The sequence below is a fragment of the Eublepharis macularius genome, chromosome 1 (genome assembly GCF_028583425.1).
Source record: "Eublepharis macularius isolate TG4126 chromosome 1, MPM_Emac_v1.0, whole genome shotgun sequence".
Lineage (NCBI taxonomy): Eukaryota > Metazoa > Chordata > Lepidosauria > Squamata > Eublepharidae > Eublepharis > Eublepharis macularius.
Genome location: NC_072790.1, coordinates 151,140,611 through 151,160,823, shown reverse-complemented (window position 1 = coordinate 151,160,823; position 20,213 = coordinate 151,140,611). Strand labels below are relative to the sequence as shown.

The following is a 20,213-nucleotide window of genomic DNA, read 5'->3' as shown; positions in this document are numbered from 1 at the left end:
GATGCAAAAAAGTTACAAAGAGTGGAGTAAGCAGGACAAAGTAATAGAGGCCCAGGTCACAGCTGTTGCCAGATTTCCATTTTTTCATCTTCAGCAGGTTAGGCAATTAATGCCCTCTCTCTCATCCCAGGACCTGGCTTCGTAATCCATGCAATGGTCACCTCCAGGTTAGACTACTGTAACTTGCTCTTCACTAAGGTTGCCAGGTCCCCTTACCCTCCCAGTGGGAGGGGAGACCCAGCGCTTGCCTTCCTGGTGCTCTGGGACACCCCGCACCAGTGTGATGGTGTGTCACTTCTTGGAAGTGACGTCATCACGCAAGGCTGGGGAGCATGCGCACACTTTGCTGTGGCCCAATTTGGACCCCAAATGGGCCTGATTGGGGCCAAAATCAGCCCACTGCGAAGCACAGGAGCACTCGCGGGGCGGTACAATGATGTCAGTGATGTTATCTTGCCAGCCCCCGGGAGTGCACCCGGGAGGCCTGTTTCCTGCCTTTCCCCCACCATCCAGGCAAGTGGTGGCAGGGGGCAAAAGGGCTGAGTTGCCCTTGAGTTTGTCCCAGAAGTTACAGCTGGTCCAGAATGCAGCAGTGCATTTCCTTATTGGGACTCTGTTTAAAGTACATATCAATCCTGTGCTGTGCTAGCTGCACTGGCTCCCAGTCAAGTTCCAGATTCAGTTCAAAGTGTTGGTTCTGGTGTTTAAAGCCATTTACGGACTTTTATTGATGTGAGCTACCCTGAGCCTGTTCGCGGGGAAGGCGGGATATAAATCTAAATATATCTTCTTCCCCCCTTTTCTTTTTTCCTTCAACACTCCCTCAAGTCTCCTCCAGATCCTACATCCTTGCAGATCACCTGCACAAGGACCCTACAGTTTATTTCATATATTTACATCATTTATACCCCACCTTTCCCACCAATGGGGACCAGTGTTCCCGCTAATGTGAGCACGTGAGCAATCGCTCACAGATTCTGACTCCTCCGCTCACAGCTTCTCAGATGTAGCTCACAGATACTAACCCTCAGACAGCCCCGCCCTCCCAGTCAGCCATCATCTGCAGGTGGGTCCTATAGGGATGGAGCAGGGATGGAGCCTCATCCCACTTCTCTCCTCCCTTCCTGGATGTGGCTGGTTTGGCCCCCAGGGTGGTGCCAGAGAACACCTCCAGCCACTACTGGCTCTCTAGCTGGGGAACAGAGCAGAGCTGAGTGATCGGGTCTGGCCTGACCCATGAAGCCTGAAATCGCTAAGATCCCCTCAGCCCCAGGGAGCGGAGGAGAGGAGGTAGCGTCTCAGCCACCACCACGGTGAAGGCATCATTTAACTTGGCCTTGGTGCAGAAGGAGGCTGAAGAAGTAAGCATTGACTCACAAAAGCTCATCTTGAAATAAATGTGCTAGTCTTTAAGGTGCCATTGTGTGTCTGCTTTATTTTGTAGCAACAGATGAATACAACTACCCCTTTGTAATCAGCATGGACATATCCATTTTTGTGGCCTTTTCACCTAATGGCTTTTATCGTTAAATTGTTTTGATTGTAATCAAAACAATTTGATTGTAATTTTTTTTAAAGGAGGTGCACTCTAATAAAAGTTGTTGTTTCGGCTCACAAAGTAGATTTTTAGCTCACAACACTGCAAAGCTTAGAGGGAACATTGATGGGGACCCAAAATGGCTTATATCATTCTCCTCTTCTCCATTTTATCCTCACAACAATCCTGTGAAGTAGGTTAGGCTGAGAGCATGTGTGTGACTGGCCCAAGGTCACACAGTTTCCGTGACAGAGTGGGGATTTGAACCTGGGTATCTCAGATTCTAATGTGACATTCTAGTGAATACACCACACTGGCTCCCCTGTTACTGCTGCCAAATCCCAACTACCCTGGAAATTTGTCCAGGACATCCACCAGCAACTACTTGTGCAAGGTGCCTTTATCAAGATGCATCCCACCCAGTGCCGCCTCCTTCTGCCATTCCAATCAGACACAAGAACACATGAAGCTGCCTTATACTGAATTGGACCATTAGTCCACCAAGGTCACTATTATCTACTCAGGCAGTGGCTCTCCTTGGTCTCAGGCAGAGGTCTTTTACATCAATTACCTGATCCTTTTAACTGGAGATGCCAGGGATTGAACTTGGAACCTTCTGCATGCAAAGCAGAGGCTCTTCCACTGAGCAAATACCCTCACATGCATCACAATCAGCAAAGCTGACTGGTTGATTCATTTGTGCTAGAGGAGAAGTGAGCAAAACTCTCTTGCAGTCCCTTATTCCCATGCTAAGATGTTAGCACTCTGCAAAAGTTATTGGCCTGTTAAGGAGCTCTCATGAGGGAGACCAATGGAACAGGCCACCCATTTATACCTCTCTTCACACGCTGGTAATTTAAGATACGCTCAGTACTGTTAATGAAAAGTGAAACCAGTTAATAACCACACCAAACTGGCCTATTAGTTTCAATCTGTTAAGCCTATGGTGACCAATGTCATATCTTATATACTAATAGCCCAAACTCCCAATCTGCAGATACTTAAACCTGTGGATCAGGGCCACTTGGGAACAAAACAGATGTTTCAGCAACCTTATGTGATTCTCTAGGGTTGCAGAAAATCTGAAAGCCAAGAAAAATTTAATTGGATAGATTAAATTGCCCCATAAACAGTTGCTGTAGGTCTGCGCATGAACCCAAGGTGCAGCATCAGCAAAACATCTGAGTCCCAGGCAACGAGGAGGCTGTGAGCTAACCTATACCTCAGGTGAGGATGAGGCAAGCCGCTAGATGTAGCAAACCACTCCGAGGCTGAGCGTGGTGGTGGTGAGATGCCTCAGGCCCCTGCCATGGAGGTAGCAAGCCACTCCAATGTCAACTGTGATGCCTGGGTGAAGAGGTGGCAAGCAGATCCCAAGCCAGCAGTTGTTTGTGACCATTTCCACATGGGTGATTTGTCCCAGGTTCAATGCTGTTGTGAAGCAGGGTTTTCCCCTCCTACTTCCCTAAAACATTGCGGTGCATTTGCGCATTTCCTGGAGTTTCTACAGCTGTACTCTAATCTTTCACAAATCTGCTTTGCTCCAAAGTTTTAGGAAAGATAGCAGTAAAGTCTGGATGGCTGCTTGTGGGGGTAGGAAAACTCATATTTTTTCACCTACATAGCAGCCCTTTTCCCTGACCCTGTCCCTCCAGCAGCCATCTCCTCCTATTCACATGGGTCTTTTTATTTTTTAAAAAACTGCCACGAGAATACAGCAATATATCATTGTAACAATATATTTATCAGGTTCTTGGAATTCCCAGCTTTCATTTTTTTTTACAGTCTCTAATCCCTAGTCCCTTCCCTGGCAGAGATAAGGGGAAAGGCAATTCCCAGCAGTGGCCACCCACCATACTCAGAGGTAAGGATATCTGCTATGTGATACTCCTGTTGCCACTAGGCTTTATCTGCAACTGCACCAGCAGTAAAGAAAAGCCTGACCTCGTGTGGATGCCACATTTAGCATTGATATACAGTTTGACAGGAATCTAGGAATCTGCAAGCAGTTATTGCAAGTCTGCCTTGGGTGAACTGATACTCCACATTTTATTATCTATGGTTCAAAAGGTTGCTGAGACTTTGAAAGCTGATCTGTGTAATATCGTGGGATATACCAGTTTGTGATCTTTAATATTCATCTATATTTGTTCTTTGAGATGAGACACGTCACAAATTAGGTTCCATATGTATCATCTGAATACCTGTAGGAAGTGTCTGTGTGTATTGCAACAAGAAATCCAAGGAGGTAACAAACTAATAGCTTGAGAACCCCAAACTGTGAGAATGTACTGCAATCTAACAACCTTCTCTTTAAGCAATTCTTCATCCAAGGAATAGAGGTAATTTTAAAAACAAGCTACTTCCAAAGTTTGCTGTATTTTTAGTGATTTCAAGAGTTTGCTAATAATATGGGTAAGAAAGCATACAGAATTAAACTTAATGGGTATCATATTTTGATTCCAGCTGGCTTTGATATGGAAACATGCATAGAAATTCACCTTGATCAGTGCATATTCTAGTCTTTCCTCTACTGAGCCATTTCGCCATTCATCAGTCTGAACCACTTTCTTTCCTCCTTGAGCATGAGTCTGGAATTGAGATACAGCAAATTAAAAAGGGTTTTGTTGTTGTTGCCCAAACTATGTATTTTTAACCAGGAAAAAAAGTGTGTATTAGTTGGCTGCTTTCAAACTTTGCCACGGTGAACCTTTGAATGCTATTAAGAGCCAATTCAAATATTCAAGAATAGCAAGAGAGAGTTCTGTGGCTTAAGCAGGATAAGATACAGAGCAGAATGCTTTTCTGTACTAAGTGTTCAGAGAACTTACATGAAGGGTAAGGGGATAGAAGGTTGCTTGGTATTCTTTAACAGTATGACCACAGATGGAATTAATTTTTTTATAGCCACCTTCTTTCACAATCCAAAGCGGCTTACAATTTCATTCTCCATTTTATACACACAACAACCCTATGAGGTGGGTAAGACTCAGGGCGAAGCTACAAGTGACGAATGACACTTGAAAGGCAAGTGTATTTCTCCCTGTTCACTTGCACTCCACTCAATCCACTTGCTGTTCAAGTGTCATTTGTCACTTGTAGCTTGGCCCTCAGACATGGTGACTGGCCAAAAATCACTCAGCAAGCTTCCAATAGCAGAGTGGAGATTTGAACGTGAGTCTCCCAGTTTCTCATCTGACACTCGAACCACTACATTCTACTGGATTTGTAGGTCACATTAGAGTGGCTAACTTTCTTTAACTTGATACTTCTAAGAGATCACCCTATTCTCTTATGTTTGAGCGTAGATTGACCCTTTATGTGCTCTGAAGCTAAGGGCATGCTATAAAACTGATGCCTTACTCACTTTCTGTCAATAGCCACTCACAGCTGACATCCCTGTTGTGACAAGCAGCCAATTATGTGGGTCCCTTGCCACAACAGCATGTACATCCCCACCACATCTGAGTTTTGACTAGAGATATACCAATATGGCATATTTTTGTTCTATTTTCCCCCAATTCATATGTTGTCAGTTATGAATTTAAATTGACCCCAACCTTGGTGCTATCATTGGTGATTCATGTGTTTCTCTTACATGCCATTTTGACATTATATGTAACTGGTGTAAAATAATGTTGAAATTGGTACAAGGAGAGAAACTAATACAAAAATCAAGACTTTTAGCTTCATTTCACACAAGGAAGAAGCAAAATCAAAACAGGGATGTTGGGACTCAAACAGATAGCTTTCAAAATCTGGTCTCATCCCTAAATGGGACGCAGCAGAAATTTTCAAACTAGTGAAGCAAAACTAGCCACTGGTACTATCAACTACTGCAAGTGAAAGTACCAACAGTTTATTTTCCACTGCACTAGATATGATACAGGATATTATACTCAGACTCCTGAGCCAATTAAGAAATAATTTTAAAAAAAATCTTCCTGGTTGTGACATCCAGTGAGAGACACCCAGTTCTAACTCTGGAAATCTTGGCTACAGGTGGCCACGACTTTTTAATATGCATATGTGCAGGCATAGTAAAGTGGCACACTGGTACTGAGGTATATTTTAGAGTGGTCTAGATCAAAACCAACCATTCCATTACCATGTTGATCAGTGACTACCAATTCAGATATAGTCTCCATTGATCCATTCCCAAACCACCTTCACAACATATGGAGGCACTCATCCCGATCTGATCAGAACAGACTGCTTACTGTTCTGCAACAAGAAGTTAAAGATGTACTGTCGAAGGCTTTCACGGCCGGAGAACGATGGTTGTTGTGGGTTTTCCGGGCTGTATTGCCGTGGTCTTGGCATTGTAGTTCCTGACGTTTCGTCAGCAGCTGTGGCTGGCATCTTCAGAGGTGTAGCACCAAAAGACAGAGATCTCTCAGTGACACGAGATCTCTGTCTTTTGGTGCTACACCTCTGAAGATGCCAGCCACAGCTGCTGGCGAAACGTCAGGAACTACAATGCCAAGACCACGGCAATACAGCCCGGAAAACCCACAACAACCAAGAAGTTAAAGATTTTTGCTTCCAAATGAGGGGAGGCATCAAAACACAAATGCTCCAACACCAGAAAAAGAAATGCTGAAAGAACTGAAGTGTTATGATTTTTTTCCCTCTGGGAATTTAATTTAAATTTATCCCTGACCAGCGTAGTGGCAATTCATTTCACAAATATAACAAATTAATTTGGCTTCATTACAGCTCCTGATGGCTATAGTTTTATGTTATGTCACATAATGAATTGCAAATTAATCAAAAGCCTTACAGATCTAGAACTTTTAATCTGCTTAACAGAGCAGCTCATCCTGTTTTGCTCAGTTTGGGAAAGGGCTTTGACTGTTGTCCCTGCTTGCCTTCTTTCACATTTATCTGATGTCATAAAACTATGTGAAAGTCAATCTAGTCATTGGGGCAAACATGCAACTACGACTCCTGTAATCAAATCAATGCTTACTTCAACTAGACTATGGGTCTCAAGCGCATCCATCTCTGGCTCAATTACCTGTTTGTACATGGAGAACAGTGACCTGCCTCTAAGGACAGCCAGCCTGAAAGTCTTCCACACAATGAAGAATAAAGATAAAGGTAGGCCCCTGTGCAAGCACCGAGTCATTACTGACCCATGGGGGGATGTCACATCACAACATTTTCTTGGCAGACTTTTTGTTACGGGGTGGTTTGCCATTGCCTTCCCCAGTCATCTCCACTTTACCCTCAGGAAACTGGGTACTCATTTAACCGACCTCAGAAGGATGGAAGGCTGAATCAACCTTGAGCTGGCTACCTGAACCCGCTTCTGCCGGACAATGAAGATAGGAAAAGCAAAGCGTAAATGTAGAACAAAGAAATGAATTTTTTCCTGTGGACTGTGGAATTTATTTATATACATAATGAAGAATAGGTGTATATAAATAAATTCCACAGTCCACAGGAAAAAAAATTTCCCTTTGTTCTACATTTATGCTTTGCTTTTCCTTATCCCCTCATGCTTTTATACCTCACATCATGTTTTGCCTTTTTTCTTTAACTTCAAGACAAATTTTTTTAACAAAGCTCTTAATGAGGACTTTGGATACTCTGTGCTTTTCACTACAGTCAACTCCTACCCTCCACTTAAATTATATAGATATCCTTTCCCATTGATCTGTATGTTGCCTTACCTAGATATAAAAGCAAGTTTTAAAAAGCCTCAATGTATTCACAGAGCACTTGCAATCGTATTGTTATAGTTCTTTTCCAAACATCTAGAACACTGGAAGTATGTACAAGCAAGAGGTAGCTACTGCCCAGTAAAAAAGAGGACAATTTGAGGGCCTGGGCCCATGCACAACTCCTGGGTAAAGGGGGGGCATTCATTATTTAAACGTATACTCCACCTTTCCCTATATAGATCCAAGGCACCTTAGAAAAAGAGAAACCACGCACACAAACTTCTAGCAACCCACGAACGCTGAACCTGCTGTCCTTCCAACAGATTTGGGGCACAGGCTCTAGTGAGGAGGACACCTGCCCCTTCAGCTGTCAGTGTTCCAAGCACAGCCTCGACAAGGAGAGAAGCAGCTTGGAAGAAGCCTAGAAGTTCTTCTCCCTACAGGCTGAGTTTTGTCAAAGGGGTGGTGACTTTATCTGCTATGCCCATATATGGACTCCTAATATTTGTTTAAATAGCCTGCTCCTGGACTATTTTAATGACTTTTAAAAAAATTATTATTGATTTTATGGATTTGTAACTTTTAATGTATTTTTTGAATGTTGTTAGCCGCCCTGAGCCCATCTGTGGGGAGGTCGGGGTATAAATAAAATAAAATAAATAAATAAATCTCTTATTCAAGAGTCCTTAATCTATAGCAAAAATTATCTAAGTTAACAAAAGATTCTTCCTGCCTTTGGGACAAATGCTCATTCAACAAGGACATTACAATCACTATCTGGTATGTACCAGAGACTGGTATTTAAGAATGCTGACAGGAAACTGCAGCACTGAATGCTTCCCTATGTCAAAAGTCTCTTTCTGTGAAGAGCTGGACAATCAGGGAGATAGCCCAGTGTTCTCTTTCTCTCCAGTTTTGAAAGTGCAGGGAGTTTTTATCACCTTTTGGAATTCTGTTTCTATCTGTGTCACAGGAAGAGGTGGGGTTATACAGACCTTCTGCTGTGGACAGAGGTCCTATCCAAGGAGCCCTCCAACCCCATACACACATCCTCCTTCCATCCTGATCCCTTCAATCCTGGGGCAGGCAAGGGCCTTAACTGCCTGCCACCACTCAAGTTCAAGGGCTTGATTGGGAACAGTCCAGAGCACGCTCCCTCCCTCCAGGGAACTCCCTCGTCTGTTAGGCTGATTATGCTAAAGGGATATCCAAGAGATATCAAGTTGGCCTTTTAATTCACTTTCAGACCCAGGTCCAGGGAAAGCTAATCTATTCTCAGGACACAGAGGCCATAAAAGAGGCCTAAGCATCACCATTTATTGTCATTGTCATCCTGTGACAGAAAAATGAATGTTTTTCTAGAAAGGCAGGGCATACTGAAGTGAAGGCTTCAGTTCTGATGTCCAACTATGCTATGTTCCAGCTTTGCTGAGACACAGCCATATTTCCCAGGGGATGTACCTCTCTAAGCTGTCCCTAACCAGGGAGAAATAGCTTACCTTGGACAATACATGAGCATAATATGTACATGACAATACATGAACATGTACACATTTAATGTGTATGTGAGTGTTCTGAATCTAGCAAAACAGATTATACAACTTACTGTGGAAAACCAATTCATGAAAACATGTTTTAATTTTTCCAGCATCTGCGCTTGAATGTTATGGCTCATGTCCAATTTGAAAATAATGAACACAAGACACAGAAGTTACCTGAGCATAACGCAAAAGCTTCTCTGTCGCATCTGGATCTCTATTCCAAATCAAATCTTCACATAACTGCAAAAGCTCCTTATGGATATCATCATATACTGGCAGGTTTCCTGCGTTCACTATTCCCATGTCCATTCCAGACTGAGTAAACAAGGTGAAAGAAGATACAGGGTTATATCTTACAACTCTGCTCACCTAAGGATGGCACGTTCCAAGGATGCAAGGCAAGTCCCACCAGTGGAGAAGCTTCTTGACTCAGCAGAAGGCACCTTACACTGACAGAACACACTGCCCTTAGTTGAGCAGAATGGTAGATGTTTATATATTCTGAACATATATATTCTGATCACATGATATTTTGGTTGCAATGCATACATTTACCTTAATTGCATGGTAAAGAAAAACACCATGCATTGCTTCTCGAATAGCATCCATTCCTCGGAAGGAAAAGGACAGATTGGAAAGACCTCCACTTATTCTGGCTCCAGGTAGTGTTTCCTAACAACAACATGTGAAGTATTAGCAAACTCATAAGTGTCATAAAGCCTTCTTCCCTATAAAAAGTGTAAGAGCCATTAATGGACTTACGCAAGCTGCTATATCATAATGGTTAAGTGGTTGGGTTGTGAATCTGCTAGTTTGATTCCCATTACTACCATAAACTCTGTAGGTGGCCTTGGCTAAAACACTCCTCTCAGCCCAAGATGTATTGTGGGGATAATAATATTGACTTTGTTCACTGCTCTGAGCATGGCACTAATCTGACCAGAAGGGTGGTATATAAGCATGCTGTTGTTGTTATTATTATAATTTAATATTATTTAGTATTATTAAGCATGTCTTGAATGGCAAACAGGAACCAAGCTCTGGCAATGTCTGGACACCCTAGAAACATATAACTATAGTATATGTCATTGCCAATTTGAAGAGGATACTGATAGAAGGATGAACTATATTGTGGCAAATGCCTTGGAACGCAGGCCATCATTCAGGGTTTTTTTGCATTTTGTCACACAGAGAATTTAATCTCTGTTGGAATTTTTAAATCTCAGATTGTGTAATGTTCTCTTTCATACACACACACACGTGTATCTGAAAATCCTTCAAAATGGGAACTGGTTAAGTCTATCTATTAATTGGAACATTTACTCCATTTCTTTCTTACATGATGTAAGTACATTCCATTCACTAAACAAAGAACATGTAATTTATATTGCACTAGCATCAGATGTATCTACACAAGCATAAAGACAAGTACGTAAGAACATAAGAGAAGCCATGTTGGATCAGGCCAATGGCCCATCCAGTCCAACACTCTGTGTCACACAGTGGCCAAAAAAAGAGGTGTCATCAGGTCTGCCAGTGGGGAAGGGACACTAGAAGCCCTCCCACTGACTGCCCCCCCAAACACCAAGAATACAGAGCATCACTGCCCTAGACGGAGAGTTCCATCTATACCTTGTGGCTAATAGCCACTGATGGACCTCTGCTCCATATGTTTATCCAATCCCCTCTTGAAACTGTCTATGCTTAAAGCTGTCACCACCTCCTGTGGCAGTGAATTCCATGTCACTTCAGAAAAAAATTATCCTGGAACAATGGAAATCCAGCTCAAGCCTTCAAAATGCAACTCAAGATTACTTCATATATTACAACATTCCTGCAAAGAAGATTAATCAGCAGGTTGCATGTGTATGCACAAATAAATATATTATACCCACATGAATCACAATGTGAATGTTTATGATCTGTCCAATCCTAATACTAATTTGTCTGATAGGGATGATGTGCAGTTAAATGAAATAAGGAAATACTGTTAACCTGTCTTTTCCTCCTACTTGGCTTTAGAAAGATGCAAGATCATACACCCAAACAAAAAGACAGAAAGAACTGCATTCCCCCCTCAAATTATGGGTATCCCAACACAGATTCAATAGAGACTCAAGAAAATCCTGTTTATAGTAGTCAGAGACAGGATACACTGACAATAATGGAATATGCTAATTAAATGAGGCAGTTTTCACATGGCTTTTCAAAGGCCTTTGGCTAAAGTACCAGTAACTTGTGACTACTGCTCCATTTAATTACTATAAGTATACTTATCATACTGTTAATGGTCTGTGTTATTTTTAGAATACGATTTACATTTATCTTACTTTTGTTATTGGAAGGAATGATAATGACCTACTAAAGTACAGAGAGCAATATTGTTCCATTCAATCGCTGCTGATATTCTGATGCATTACATTCTGCTTCTTTCTTTTCCAAATGCAGAAGAACAAAAATGCCCCATGCTAAAAAACAACCTGGACTCACTTTTATGGCTTTAGTTGCATTGATAAAGTTAACAGCATACAGATTATGTTCTTCCATTCCTGTACCGATGGTCAGAATGTTGGGATCAAAAATGATATCGTTTGGATTAAAGCCCACTTTGCTCACCAGAAGGTGGTAGGCTCTGTGGCAGATCAAAATTTTTTCTTCTGTCCGTGTGGCCTAAAACATAAAATGAGCAAGGGAAGGAAAACATAGTTTTAACATGTGACAGGCCAAGTCAGGCATTCTTTAACAGCATTGGAAATCTAGATTAAATAAAATAAACTCTTTCCAATCTGATTTCAGCCCTCGTTATGGGACTGAAATGCCCTTGGTCACCCGTGGATGGCAGAGGAAGAATGACCCTCATTATTCTTCCAGACCTCATAGAGATTTTTGATATCATCAGTCATGGGATCCTTCTGGACTGCATTTTGAGGTTGGTACAGGGAGGTATTGTTTCATAGTGGTTTTGGCCCACCTGAAAGGCAGGATATAGAAGGTGCTGCTTGGCCTTAGAGGTCCCACAAGGCTCCATCATAACCCCCAAGCTTTTTAACATATACTTGAAATCAGTGGGATAAGGTCCCCAAAGGTTTGGCCCGAGTTGTCAGCAATATGTGGGTGATACTCAGCACTCTCTTGCATTTCCAGCAGTTCCCAGGGAGGCTATGGAAATCTTGAATTGGTTCCTGGAGGCAGTTTTGAGATGGATGAGAGTTAAAAAACTGATGTTTGTTCCCAACAAGACAGAGGCACTACAAGTGGGCAGAGGGACTGACATGTGATACTAAGCTGATTATTTTAGATAGGGTTGTAATTCCCCCTAAATGAGGAATGGCTTTCACCAGCTTGGCCAGTGAGCTAGCTGCAGCCTTTCCTGCATTAAAAAGATCATAATATTGTGGTGCACTCCGAAATAATATCTATATTAGATTAGCACAATACATTTAGGTAGGGCTGCCTTTGAAGTGTCTGGAAACTACAACGGGATCAGAATCTTGCTGCAAGAATGTTGACTGTAATGGGTTGTAGGGACCGAATCACTCTTATCTTAACTTCATCTACACTGGCTTCCAATTGTCTTGCAAGCCTAATTCAACATGCTGGTATGCTTGGATCAGCAAACCTTTAGAACCACCTACTCCAGTATGAACCTACCCAGTCTTGGAGACCTTGCTTAGAGTGTTCCCATTATTTGAAGTGAGACAGGCGGCAAGCTGAGAAAGGACTTTCTTGGTTTCATCATCAAAACTGTGAATTCCTTACCCTGGGTGATTTGTCTTACCCTTCTTTCACCAGCTGGTGAATGCTTTTTTGATTCATTTGGTGTTTCCTTACTGACCCTGCTTCCTGTTGATATTTTTTATTGTTATATAAGTGTATGTATTACTTTTAACAAAATTGGTTTTATGTTTTCTCACTCTTTGCTGCATTGGGGATCCTAAATGGGCAGAAAGGCAGAATAGATATTTCAAATAAATAACATCATAGCATGGGAAGTCCAGCTGGTTCCCAGGCTCTGACCAAAGACAAAGTAGATCACTTCCATTAAAGGTTGCTTCTCCCTCTCCTCCAGAAAAAAGCCTGTTAAAACTGCAAGTTGCTGTGAGACTGGAGAAGAGAGGGGACAGGATACTCTGGCCTCTGTCACTGGCCAGAGGAATAATGGCCACAGAATAGCTCAACACTTTCATGAAATCAAAGTCAGACTGGGAATAATCAATCTAAATGCTAGTTAGCATAAAGTCTAAATTCAAGGTGCTGGGCTGGCTTCAACTTAAAAAGGCCTAAACCTTCTAGGTCCAGGGTATCACTCACACATATGAACCTACACAAACATCCCCAGAGGCCATACTTCAAATGCTACCTATAGGGAGGACAGACTGGCCTTCTCATGTGGTAAGGCCTTCTCAGTAGTTATCCCAGGACTCTCGAGAATGCCCTTTCTGACTGGCTCTAACTTTGCAGAAGTTTCAAGAGAGGGCAAAAGCCTCTCTCTTGGCTTTGAAGACCCTTCTACTTGAGATCAGGACTTGGTTACTGATATTAGCTTCCACAGGTACAGTGAAGTTCAAATGTAGCAAATAAAAAAATGTATTAATGACCTAGCACATTAAGAGACTGGTACTGACCTGACCCACTTCATCAAAGGCCATAACTACCACAGCTGCTCCATATTTTTTTATCTGTCTTGCTTTTGCCAGAAAGTCATGTTCACCTTCTTTCAGACTGATGCTATTCACTATGCATTTGCCTTGACAACACTTCAGCCCAGCCTCTATTACGGAGAAATTTGATGAGTCGATACAGAGCGGCACCTGATATCAGTGGGGGGGGGGGAAAGCCTAGACGTTATTAAAGCAAATCAACATTTTTATTTCCTCAGCATTCACTGTAGCATAAACAGAGGGATGTCAAAACAGTGTTGTCATTTGCAAAGCTATCTGAGAAAAAGCTGGCACATAAAATGGTACATAAAAATAATGATCACATCTTGTATTTTAAGGAAATAATTGTGAAACCTACAGAGACTTCATGCAATTCCAGTTATATTTGCAAGCTAAATGCTTCAAAGAGCGTATTTGACATATGATAGGTGAATCAACTGATGTTCACTAGGGTATATCTTCTCCTGCAACAATAAGCACCTGTCAAACTTACTGCTACTTTCTGGTCAGCTATAAGCATCTGGACTCTCTTTAGGTGAGAAGCTGGCAATCCAGAGCAGGGTGTGTTTACCCCAACTGGCTAAATACAGCATGACAAGTTTCCCCTGCATCTGTACACTTAAGCTATTCTGTGCTCTAGCTACCAAGACTCTAACCCAACAACCACAACTGGCAGGAGAGACCAGCTCCCCAGGGTGACCAAGATGTAAATTTGAAGGATTCTGCATTCTGAATAGCTGTGTGCATTTGTCCTAATGCAATGCTCAAGTGAAAGGGGAGCTACATGTAGTAGCATAACTACATCCAAGCCAAGTTTAATGGAGTGCACCCTTGATGATAGGTCATTGCCACTCTTGTATCAGCAGCTCAATACCATTTCCAGCTTGCCTGTACAGGTGAGCGGTCTTAGAAAAAGTTCTGTCCTCTTCTAAGAAAACAGTACCCTCTTCCAGCCTGCCGACACTTACATTTGGGCAAGATGTCTGTGCCACAATGCTGCCTCCTCCTATATCCCCTTCCAGCTCATCTCTGTTTGCATTCAGGTAAACAGGCTGTGCTGCAGCAACATTGGGGCTCTTCCCAGGCAGCAGTGCTTGCAACCCTTCTGGGCTGAATTTGGGGCAGCTCTCACACTCTCCTTCCCCTAGTTAAACCACTGGCTGCATGAATCTTTGAGAGCAGAGGGGACAACCCTAGACATGCCATTAGACAAGCACATAGTCCTACGCATTTTAAACTGACAGGTCACCATCGAATCAGCAGCACGCAATAATACATGGTCAATAGAAGTAAAGATCTATTTCTTTTTCAATAGCTTATTTTAGAATGCTCTTTGCAGACTATGACATCATCCAAAAAGACTTCCTATATCCCATAACAATATTCATCATGAACAGACACTTCTGAAGGACACAGAAAGTACAGCTGCAGAAACAACGTTCAGCAAAGCAGATTCCTGCCAAATTACAGTGGCCCATGCCAGCTCGGTATAGGAAAAAAGATGCTTCAGACTGAGTGTAATAAGAAAACATTTTTCTCCCTGGAAGACAATTTCATTTCTCTCTTCTCACATATTCTGCATGTGTTGCCAGTGCACAGACAGTACAAGAGGGCTTAAAGGCTGCTGGAAAGCTACCACACAGTGCCCTGAAGAAACTATTTCTAATATTAGTATGTTTAAGTGAATTCTGAATGTTTGGTATGTGTTTGTGTAGAGAGAAACAAAGAGACAGAAGTGTTGTGTTCTGTCCTGGGTCTGAGGCACAGCCCCCGGATTCGCTGAGAGGAAGCAATGGAAGGCAGCCGGGAGACAGCTGTTCAGTCGCCCTGGGCAGCAAACAAGGCCAGAACCTGCCTGTACCAGGGGGAAGGGACAAAGTTCCAAAGCCTCAGAGGGCTAGAAGGGGCAAGGGGAGGCCAGCTAGCCCCACCCTCCAGGGGGAGGACAGGGGGCTAGGCAGAGCAGAGGGAGGGGGCAAAGGCAGTAGGAATAGGGACCCAGCAGCTGCCCAAACAGAGCTCTTACCTGACGAGGAGGAGAAGCAGCCCCAACAGCTCAGAGCCACGCCCAAGAATATGCACCAGCTAGAAGGCAATAACCTGGCTCAGGGAATGCCAGGAGCAAAGCAACCCCAGGTGGAGCTGCCACAGGCATTCTGTAGGAGGAGCTGGGCAGCCAGCCAAGGGGCCACAGCTGGGCCTGCCTTCAGCAATCAGCTTAGCCAGAGAGGTTTGGCAGCCAGACAACAAGGCACAGCTGTTGTTGGCCAATGCAGCCAGATCAGCTACCCCAGCTGCAATGGCTTGAGGCAGCCCAGGACCCTGCTGGAAGGAGGGTGGGGCGGGGAGAAAAAGCCCAATAAAGGATGGCTTGGAAGAGCACTGGGGTGGTGGGTTGAGTAGGAGCGATGGAGTGGAGTTGGAGCGGAGCAGAGGCAAGGAGGAGGAGATGGCGGAGATCAAAGGGGATGAGTGGCACAGGTTGAGCAGGCCAGCGAGTGGACTGAGAGGGAGTCTGGGTGAGGTATACCACCCCTCCTTCCACAGAGCAGGGCCCTGCAGCATCCCTGGCACCCCTTTGACGTCAGGACCGGTCCATCCGGCGCCCCGCCCAGTGGCAGCGGCCGCGAGCCCTGACGTTCATTAAGGCTGTATCCATTTTGTAGAGACACCTCCCTCCTGAGGCCTGTAACTCTTTAGTTGCAGATGACACAAATGTCTCCCCACACAAATCACTGCACTTGTGTTTATTTATTATTTATTATATTAGATTTTTTTTTACAAAGCATTCAAACAGCATTTCACTGTTCCTGACTGAATGTGATCCTCCCTTCAGAAAGCATTTCCAAAGATTTAAACTTGCAGTTGATAAGGTGACTGTATGACAGTCTTAAGATTTCTAATCACCTATCCAACAGATGCCCATAAGCGTCACAACAGAACATGCGTGTGTTTATTAAGACACGGTCAGTAACACTCTTGAGACTACAAGGTACAGCATGAAGCACTAAAAAAACCCACATGAACCTGGTTTTACCAGACTCTATAGTAGGATACAAAAGTGAACAAGTCCAGCATGATGGGATGATAGTGCTACAAAACTACTTCTAACTATCTAAAAATCTATCTCCTCAGTACTGGCCACAGCATCATTATTTTTGAACAAATAATTTTTTGCTTTCTTTTACTTTTTTCAGGAGTATTTGCCGTTTGACTGCATAAGTGCTTGTATATCCTTTGGACCTTAAAACATCTTTCAATCTTGAGCAAGGCTACCCCTTTCTTACAGCAGTTCAAAATGTTTTCATATAATTTTAGTCTCCTTTGTAAAATGTAATGGCCTTTATATATTACAGCATGGGATCCCCTTTTTGTAGGTTCATCTGACGTAAAGTCTAAATATCCACCATAACAACAGCATGGCCAACTTCACAAGAACTTACCACGCAACAGTCATCTGGCTAGGACGGCAACAGACAATTAAGGACCCACGTGAGTGGCACACACACATACCTCTGGCCTGGGAAATGAACCCACAGAAAAGTAGTTTCCATGCTGCAGCTGTAACACAAAGAAATCCTGAAACCGATCACGCTCTGGCATTGCCCTTATGTTGAAAAGAGGCTATTGAGAGGCACCTATTAAGACCTATCCTTGATTCTACTGTTGAAACATGAAAATATTGTGTCTGTTATTTTTCATTCTCCAAAGCACTAACAAAGTAAGAAAGGCAGGGTTTTTTTATTTTATTAAAATATGTGAGAATGTGCAGCCTGAGTATCATGTGCAGATTTAAAAGCTTCTTCTTAATCTTATGTTCTCCCCCTGTATCCAGTCTCAACTGTTTTTAAACTGATTTGCAAATGGTTTTATATGTACTGGTCGCAGATTGTAACAATAAACTTGAACTTGAATCTTATGTAAAAGCAAACTACAGAAGCTATTCCCTAAACTTTAACAGCAATCACACTCATTTTGTTGTGACCGCAACAATTGTGTATACAGATCAGATTCGTTTTATTGTATATGGCCATTGGCCTTCACAATATCAAAACACTCTCGAATGTCAGTATAATACATAATCAAAAATTGTGTATACAACCTTGGCAATGTCAGGCTCCGAAGCAATGAAATTGCAGAATCTAGCCATAGCACTTGGTCCATCCAGCATTCCATCGTCCATATTTATATCCAAAATTTGAGCCCCCATCTCAACTTGGGCCTTAGCAATGCTCAGTGCTTCCTAAAAAGAAATCAAATGATGTTTTAAAAGTTAGCCCTTGTTGAGACTTCTTTACTCCTCTCTTATGCTGTTATTTACCTTGCATAGTACAAATTATCAGAAACATAGTACAAATTATCAGAGAGAAAGGAAAAAGAAATCCCAAGCATTTAAGCATCTAGTTCATTCTCTTACTTGATCTTAGGGCATGTTTCTCTTCTTTTTTGATACTAAGATTGATACACATCAAAAGTAGTTTATTTGCCTATACAATGAGCTATCCTGAAATAGCCCATTTTCTCTAAGCAGCAAGCAACTTCCTCTTCCTCCTCTAGGCTCCAATTCATACATTACCACAGCAGTATCTAAGCCACTTTTCTCTCTCACTTTTTACTATGTCCAGTGACATGCACATGAAAGAACCACATAGGTGGGAGTAAATGATATGTATCTTTCCCACACCAGCACTGCCCTCTCCCCTCCCACCCTGACTGGCTGGATGCAATTTGTTTAGGAAAGAACCATAATATTGCCTTCATCCGTGTGGTTCCTTTATCAATATGGTAGCCAAGCCACACCCATGTCACACATTCCCCCTTGACTTCTACACACCTATCTCACTTCAAGACAGCTGAACCCACACCTGACTTCATTCCTCTCTCAGTACTTCCAGCATACTGAAGCCCACACCATGGAAAACTCTAAATTATGTCTAATTTTAGGTTTGTTGTTAGTAACACATGAAAAATTGTTTGTATACTATGGCTTTCATATCTGCAAGAGAAGAAATATATTAAACAAGTTATTTCATTTGCTGTGCCAAAATGCTAAGCATAAAACTTTGGAAAATTGCAAGCAATGCTTCCTGTCTGCAACTTGTTTCCTAGGAACCACACACGCTAACTACATTATTCTTAAATAGACGGATTATGAAACGTAAAATAGAGTAACAAAGCCCAGCTAAAAGCTTTTGGTAAGTTAAAGGCTTACTTCGTAATGGCCTGCCATGATGAGTTTGGCAAATTTTCTTGATCCTGCAACGTTGCAGCGTTCACCAATGTTAACGAAGTTGGTGTATTGTCCAATTCTGAATGGTTCCAGACCTTGAAAGTACAATTGATTATCATCAACAGACAAAGAAAAATAATGAAATTTGCTTTAAAACTTAACATGCACACACACAGCTTGCTCCAGCATCAAACAATGAGCCCTAGGAGACTTTGCGTATATGATACAAGCCTATAGATTTATGAACAAATAAAATGTATTTAAATCCATGTAATTAATAGCATAAGCATATACTAGAGTAACAGCACATGGACAAAACTGGATTGCTCTTAGGGGACTAGGCTCAGAACTTCTTCAGTAGTGGCATTGCATCTAAAAAACTCAGCCTCTCACTCTCTCACTTGGTGCCTTCATTGGTAGTTTTTAATCTTTTAAAACATTGCTTGGTTTTGGTTTGTTTGGATTCTTAGCCTCTGCTCAAATTTGATTTCTTTTTTAAACTGTATGATTTGACTGTTGAGCCACTTTAAACTGTAATTTCTCAATATTTAATACATACATAAAAAAAACAATGGAAACTTCAGTTACAACACGGTAGTGTACCAGAAGACATTTTGTGAAAACACAGTAAGTAGGAAACAACTTATGTAATCTAGAATGTTGTAGCACTATTGCACAACTGTAGTACAAGAATGACTGGAAAACTCATGACAGGTGTACACTAAGCAGTCACATGGACACACACTCCCAAACTAGTGAAGTGCCTATCATGTAGTAGGGAAGGAAATTGTTGAGTATATATGGGATTGTACTGCAACGGGCAAAATGGAAAAGTAGATATGCAGGCGGAGACAGTCATACACTGACTTCCTCACCCACACCAGCAAACATCCAGTTCCAGGTGACAGCCATGCCAACTACAAAACACTTTATTATAAAGAGGTCCCCCCTCCACAGTAAGTCAAGCAACACTCACAAAAAGGCAAAGATCGTTCCCCACCAAAGCACAGGGCAATGGATGTCTGCAACAATAGCAATGCTGAGTGGAGCAGCAGTCGTTATTCTGCAGTATTGCCCAAATGTGCCTCAATTGTTTCTCGTGAATTAAGAGGCTCTGACAGAGCCATCATAACAATAAGACAACTTCAAGCATGTAAAGTTAAGGCTCTGGTAAACCTTCTTAACAAATAGGTTTTAGCTGTAAAAAAAATTCATACAAACTCCTAACAGATTACAGGTTTCTCAAGGAGGAACTGAAAAGAAGTGTTTCAAAATACTTTTATTTATTCACGTTAATTATAGTCTGCCTTTCTCACTGAGACTCAAGGTGGATTACAAAGTGTAAGTCAATGCGATCAACAGGTGGACTATTCATAAACAATGCAATGCAATTAGCCGAAATTTTAAAACAGTGTAATTCCCAAATATCACAGTGCTAGGCTGAATTTATTTATAATATATCATATAATTATGTATGTTTTCAACCTAAGAACCTTGGGCCAGTGCAGAAGGAAACAGACAGTTGCCTTTATTCTTTGAAAAATTATTCCTATGGAGAGCAAATTGCTGTCAAGA

The 20,213-nt window shown here is 42.2% G+C and overlaps 1 protein-coding gene across 1 annotated transcript in view; it reads right to left on the bottom strand.

The window, feature by feature from the left end:
- The window catches only part of MTR (5-methyltetrahydrofolate-homocysteine methyltransferase), a 106,307-nt gene that overhangs the window by 36,089 nt on the left and 50,005 nt on the right, over positions 1–20,213 (bottom strand). The window contains exons 13-19 of the mRNA XM_054981178.1: positions 18,621–18,733; positions 17,511–17,651; positions 13,373–13,558; positions 11,238–11,417; positions 9,303–9,419; positions 8,922–9,062; positions 4,039–4,128 (exon numbers count right to left, since the gene is read on the bottom strand). Of these exons, the coding sequence (XP_054837153.1) occupies positions 4,039–4,128; positions 8,922–9,062; positions 9,303–9,419; positions 11,238–11,417; positions 13,373–13,558; positions 17,511–17,651; positions 18,621–18,733 (968 nt within the window). The remainder of the gene's footprint in view (positions 1–4,038; positions 4,129–8,921; positions 9,063–9,302; positions 9,420–11,237; positions 11,418–13,372; positions 13,559–17,510; positions 17,652–18,620; positions 18,734–20,213) is intronic.